This window comes from Solanum dulcamara, chromosome 6, assembly GCF_947179165.1.
Source record: "Solanum dulcamara chromosome 6, daSolDulc1.2, whole genome shotgun sequence".
In the NCBI taxonomy this organism is placed as follows: Eukaryota; Viridiplantae; Streptophyta; class Magnoliopsida; order Solanales; family Solanaceae; genus Solanum; species Solanum dulcamara.
In genome coordinates this window covers 7291361-7298370 of record NC_077242.1, presented here as the reverse complement: position 1 = coordinate 7298370, position 7010 = coordinate 7291361, and the positions used below count along the sequence as shown (strand labels likewise).

General features: G+C 31.0%; 1 protein-coding gene across 1 annotated transcript; it reads left to right on the top strand.

Annotated features, from left to right (window-relative positions):
• The first annotated feature begins 2100 nt into the window (after nt 1-2100).
• LOC129891122 (lysM domain-containing protein ARB_03442-like) lies at nt 2101-2684 on the top strand. The gene is made up of 2 exons (XM_055966379.1): nt 2101-2260; nt 2349-2684. The coding sequence occupies exons 1-2, from the start codon at nt 2167-2169 to the stop codon at nt 2534-2536; spliced, it is 282 nt and encodes a 93-aa protein (XP_055822354.1). The 5' UTR covers nt 2101-2166; the 3' UTR covers nt 2537-2684.
• The last annotated feature ends 4326 nt before the right edge of the window (nt 2685-7010 follow it).

Sequence of the window (7010 nt, the reverse complement as noted above, 5' to 3'; positions counted from 1 at the left end):
TAATAAATAAGGTATTTAAGAATTGATATTACTAGTTATAACATGATATTTTTAAATTTTCGATACATAGCATTAGATTTTTAATAATATGTAACAAATAATTAAGAAAAACAATTTTTTAATTGAAAGAACTTAAAATTTAAAACAAAAAAATGTAATTAAAAAGTCTAACGTAATTAATTAATAAAATATTCTTTCCATAAATATAGTGATTGATTACTGACAAGATATACCAATCCTTGAATTTTTTTTCAATTAGTTAGTTGATATTTTGGTTGTTATCAGAAAGTTGGTGTTCCTTCTTTCTAGTTCTTACTTCATCCTTATTCTCAATCAATTGATTACGACTTAGATTTTTTTTAACTTTATCATGTAAAATAGTAGTGTGTATTCAATCTTGATTCAACATGAAGGTAGATTTAAACTAATCACCCCATTAAATTTCTAAGTTTTGCTGGGAAAGAGAAATGCTTCTTTAAATTTAAAGCTAACAATGCATGAAGAAAACTTCAAAGCAATAATGTTACTTTTGTAATGTATCTAATTGGTTCTCTTTAATTTCCTCTTTTCCTTAAAATTCATATATAATGAATTCATGTTCCAAGTTGCTTTTTTATAGTGTTTTGCATCATTGATCTTTTATATAACTCCTGTAGGACTTTGTTTCTACCTTTGATCTATTTATACAATTATACCCTCTTGTGGAGTACTTGCATTTGCTATTATTACCCGCTATTATTAACTATCATGTCATTCTTACTAAAATTAACTTGATGGAACGGGTTAGAATTTAGAACTATTGTGAGGTAAATCACTGTGTCACAAGTACCAAAATTTTTGATAAATATATTCATATTTCATAGGGATTTCATGATGATTAGCCACCAGTAAAATCGATGAACAAATAATTATAGGCCGCAATAAGACGTAAATATTCAATGGGGGATTAGTTTCCACCATGTTATTTAAGCTATATTCAATTATTATTTTTTTAAAAAAAATATGTAATACATGTAGACAAGTTAGCTTTCTTGACTTCATCCGACATGGTTTTCACCTCTCAGCAGTAACTAGCAAGAAAGTGGTCACCAAATTTGGAGACCCTTGGCTTACGCAAATTGCAAAACTATTTTGTTTGGTGTATATATCATGAAGAATATGATTATTCTTCTTGAATGTAACGTTTCTGACGAAGGATGGGGTTGATGACGGCATGTCAAGTAGGATTGATGTCAAGCTTTCAGGCTAGGAAAAATTCTGAAATTGAGGTGCAATATTTTAGGTGAATCCCACATTAAAATGGGTGTTATTAAAATGGGTGTTTTGGGGGGGGGGGGGGGAAGGGGGGGGGGGGAGGAGAAAATGAAGAGCTTTGTAAGTCATAACTCAAGTTCTCATGATATATGTGTTTTTGGCCTTTGGGGCTTGATGTGGACTAGACTAAAAAATGAATCCGTGAGGGCCTAGCCACAAAACGGATAGCACATGCCATGAAGTTGGATCATAAGAAATATGATGTTAGAGCTTGTACTTCCTCAGTATGATGGTGGGGCAAACTTCAACGAGGACGTTGAGTCGGTAAGGGGTATGGTAACGCCCATAACGGAGGGTGAGTTGATTAGGATAAGTCAAGCAGAACTGACAGACTTCTAAACTGATAAGCTTCTGAAGATGAGGTGCACATGACATCTTAAACATCAGAAAGAGAGAGGAAAGTGAAGAGTTTTATAAGATATAACTCAAGTTTATATGATATAACACACTTTTGAGGCTTTATATGTCATAGCCCAAAAAATTAATCCGTTCGAACCTAGGTCCAAATCCAATACACCCCACATAATACATGCTTTGGACTTTAGTCGTGACATTGAATTTCAAAGATTACATCGACCACTTGCTGGACGGAGATCTCAATGAAAAAGAACAACCAAAAAAAGGATATATGGACAAGAAAACAGAGTTATAGACTCTGTAATCTTCACAAAGAAGTTGGCAACCTTGTTATCAATTGGATGAAATTACAATGACCAATTTTTTTATCTCAAGTTGGTGATCATCCCAAATAACTTCACTATAAAAGCAATGGCATTATTAATAAAGTGATCCATCCAAAGGACAAGGAAAGAACAAAAAAAAAAAAATATTTTGGGCAATTAAACAGCAGAAATGGCCAGATCAAGCTACAAATTAACCATGCTTTTTAGCTTTGTTCTATTGTTCCTTCTCTCCATTAACATAGCAGAAAGTAGAATTGTTTCCTGTAAGTATGACATAAAATTTTACCCTATTAATAGTTATTAGTTAAATTGTCTTTTATTTCTCAATAATTAATTTCTTGATGGTCGCAGCTAGAATTGGGACGAATTCTGCTCTGATATGCAGTAAGATTTATGGTGCAAATATTGGAGATACATGCTTCAGCATTATGCAACAGTTTAGTGTGACGGCTGAGGCCTTTACTACTTTCAATCCCAATCTCAATTGTGAAAAAATGTTTGTTGGTGAATGGATATGCCTTGATGGTTCCTCCTTGTAAAATATTGAGCAAGGGAATTTAAAGCTCGATAAATAAAATATTTGAATTTCTTACTTTTGTTGAGAAAGAGAAGGTTTGCTCTTGGAATTTAGGAGCAATGAAGACGGTACAATTTGATTTGGTAACAAACTAAGGCCAATGTATGAATAATAAAAAGCAATAAAATCTGTAATTCAATATTATGGTTAATTACTTGTGTTTTATGAATTTCAATGGGCCTCTGTACTTTAACCAAAAAGAGACTTACTTCAAATTATGATTTCAAGTTCATGTCAAACGCCTAGTTAATTAATACTGTTCAATTCTCGCACTCATAAACTCGACTGTTCAATCCTCGTACTCATAAACTCCTTGCATAATTGCCAAAAATGGATAAAATAACGTTTATTCTAAGTTGCCTTCATATTTGACTTAATTTGGAGTCGTTTGATTTGAGGCTTAAGGTATAATAATCTCAAGAATAAAATGCAGTACTATTTTATTCTGCGCTTGGTTGGACTATTAGTCAATTTCAGGCTCATTCATTCCATCATTTGTGCCTTAGTGATGGATAAGTTATCCCATATAGATGGTGGAATAACTTGTCCCAAAAAAAATTATTTAGGAATAATTAGTTTCGAGATAACTTGTTCCAACCAAACTACCCCTTACTTCATTGTCCACTTTTGTTTGTCTATTATACTAAAAATAAATATTCACTTTTACTTGTCCAATTTAGAAGACAAAAAGAATAATTTCACTAACTTTCGGATTTATTCTTATACAATGAACTAGTCTCAATGTATTTTCTAAATCATTGAATTTATTATTAACTAGCTATAGTCATTTCTCAATAATCTCACATTCAATGTCCAAATATCCACACTAATCCAGATTTGCACAGAATATTGAGTAATACCCATTTGAGGGTAGCGCTCTCCACTAAAGACTTTTGCATACTCAGGGATCGAACCCAGATGTTCTTTTATGTGTGCGTGCGTGCTTATATATCTGTGCGTGTGTGACTATAACATTCTCATTAGAATTGTAATTTCCTAGATATTACTCATTGAGCTAGATAAGATCAAATTAAAGTTCACACTTGTACAAGTTTTATTACATATTAAAGATTGTAAATTTTACCTAAATTTCATAGTGATTATTTTCAATTACACTTTATTCCTACTCTGTTAAAAATTATTCGAGATTCCTTTTTTTGTTGGAATCCGGATACATCACGTACGTCCTGATACATCGCGTAAAATGATGTATCCGACCGATATATCGCGTAAAGTAATGTATCTGACGTCCTGATACATCACGTAAATGATGTATCCGACCGATACAACGCGTAAAGTGATGTATCCGACGTACTGATACATCATGTAAAGTGATGCATTTGATCGATACATCACGTACAGTGATGTATCAGAGAATATAAAATAATAGAGATTTTTGTAATTTTTTCAAATGATAGAAAATTTTATAGAATATGATAAAATAAATTATATATTTAGGTAATTTTACCTATTATAAAATGCCATCGAAATATAAACTGATCAGACTTCAGTTTACATATATAATTGATTTTTAAAATAAAAGTAATAATATCCGTTTTGATCATTATTTGCCAGTACATACGTATCTTGTATCACTGTAAAGTTTGCATCCCTTTGGTGCTCCACAACATGTCATACAATGTTCAGGAACCATCTTATATCCCGTAGATGGGCAAGCCATGAATGCCACCCAAGGCGCACATTCTTCTGTAAAATACTTCTCCACACACTCAACATAATTTATTTCCACTACCAATACTGTTGCAAACACAAACACAATACTAGTAATTGTATTATTTGCTTAAATAAATTGATCCCAAAATTTCAACAAATAACATTACTCTGTTTTAATTTATAGACTTTTTTTTAGTCAGTTAAAAAATAACATATTTCTATATTTAAGATAAGGGTTTTCATTTTTTGATGATGCACTTTTTAATTGTATGGTTTAAAAATCGATCACCTAAGGTCAATTTATTTTTTTAATTTTTTTTATTAGCTACCTTCGGTTTGCCATCGCTTTTTCAGGAAATCAACTCCGTAGATTGATTTTCTATAGCAATTTTTGACATTTTTTTAATAGTGTAACTTTGTATTGAAGTGAAAAAGGGCCAAAACTACTTTTTAACTATTTTGAAATAGAGCACATAGACCCTTGAACTATATTTAGGCTCAAAAATACCCTTTCGGTCATACTATCGGCTCACTTCTACCCCTCCGTTTGACGGAATGAAATATGACATCCCACGTGTATTAATTTACGTCACATATGATCTCCACATAAGCACCCACTCCATCAATTAAAAGACCCAAACTCATTCTTGACTCTCATAGTTATGGTTTCCTTGACTCCCGTAGTTATGGTTGCCACAATTAATTTGCAGCAGTTTTTAAGCAAGCTATTAATTGGCTATTTAATTTGCTAAACTAGAGTTTTCATCCAATAGACATAACTAACAAAGGGTAATGGATTTAATTTTCCAAAATGACAATTAATCAAATATGGTGTCTGATCAAACATGTGCTTTTCTAGGAAGAAAATGGGTGCGGTCGGGCCTGGAGTGAGCTGTAGAGCAACATAATTGTACATTCAATGTGATCAATATATGCTTGGGAAGTTAGACTGCTGCAAATTAATTTTGATAGCCATAACTACGTGAGTCAAGAAAACCATAATTACGGGAGTCAAAAATGAATTTGAATCTTTTAATGGATGAGTTTGGGTCTTTTAATTGATGGGATGCGGTGGAGTGCTTATGTGAAGATCCTATGTGACGTAAATTAATACACATGAAATACCACATTTTATTCCGTCAAATAAAAGATAGAAGTGAGTCAATAGTATAATGAGAAGAATATTTTTGACCATTTTTCGTTGAAAGAAAAAAAGAAGAAAGGCGGCGTACCACACAGGAGGAGGAGAGTGAGGACGCTGACTTTGCTACCAGCCATGTATGTTTGCTTTTTTTTCTCTTTTTTTTTTAAAAAAAATTCTGCTTGGAGTGTGTTATTCCTGGGAGTATTTATAGAAAAAAGAATTAAATGCCAAAGATCAAGTATGGAGAATAATAATTACTACTCTCTATTTCATATTAATTGAATTTTTAGAGTTTTTTTATTATTCAAAATAGTTGAATTGTTTAAAGTTCAAGAGAAATGTTTAATTTTTTTCTTCATATTTATCCTTTCTATGAATGGAGTTTTGTAATTTCCTAGGAGTAAACTACGCTACTTACAAAGTTATATTTCAATAAAGGACTACTTGTATTTATAATTTCACATTTAATCATCTTTATGATGGTGATTAAACAAAAGGATAATAGAGAAAAATAAAGTTTAAATTTTGTTCTTAAATGATTTTCTTAATATGTATGCATTATCTTAGAAATTCAACTAATATAAAATAGAGGGAGCAGTTCTTTCTTACTACAGAGAGGAAAAGATTTTCTCTCATTTATGAATGGTTGTTGTAATTAACTTGATTTTTAAGGTCTTAGTGTTTACTTGGCCATTATATTAAAAATATACATTTTTATTTTTATTTGTCATTTTAGAATATCAATTTTTTTTTTCATGTTCTATTCTTAACATTAATTACTTATTTTTCAAAACCTAAAACTAAAATACTAATCATCAATTAATTAATATCAATATTAAGGTAAAATACTCATGTCAAAGTCTACCCTTTCTAACAACAATTCATAAAAGAAAAAAGAGAACGAAAGAAAAAGAGACAGAATACTTTGATGAAAGGAGTAGTAAGGTGCTTGAGGACTTTTTTCTATTTTTCGCTTAGATGTGCTCGGCAGATGCTAAAGCCAGAGCGTGATGGCAAGAATTGAACATTATCTTTTTAAGAGATATAAAAAGTCTAAATTGAATAAGTAAAGATAAACAAAAATAATAATTTTTATTTATCGTAATTGTTTTCAAATTACTTTAGATAACGTTACAATGCAATTTATACAAGGTTTTATTGTTGAGAAAAGGTCCAAATTTATCTATGTACTTTGCAGAAAATTTTTGGAAAAATTACGTAAATACATAATTTATTTTATCATATTTTTTAAAATTTTCTATCATTTGAAAAAATTACAAAAATTCCTACTCTCTCATATTCTCTGATACATCACTTTACGCGATGTAGCGGTCAAATACATCACTTTTACACGATGTATCGCCGGATACATCACTTTACGTGATGTATCCAAAATCAAAACGTGATGTATTAGGATATTTTGGAATGTATCTGAATTCTATCAAATTTAAGAAGTTTTTGTAATTCGAAAAAAATAGGGATGGGATGTAACCCTAGCTTGGTTAGTTTGGTTGTTTGGCCCGTTTGTATCCTTGAGGGAAAACTTTAAGAGCCCGTTTGGATGGGTTTAAAAAAAAAAACTTTTATGTATGAAGTGCTTTTAGAACTTTAAAGTGTT

What these genes read in the sequence shown, in the direction of transcription:
- LOC129891122 (XM_055966379.1), top strand. Translation starts at nt 2,167, where the DNA reads ATGGCCAGATCAAGCTACAAATTAACCATGCTTTTTAGCTTTGTTCTA. An exon ending in AGAAAGTAGAATTGTTTCCT is followed by an intron (nt 2,261 to 2,348) that starts GTAAGTATGACA and finishes TGATGGTCGCAG; the next exon opens with CTAGAATTGGGACGAATTCT.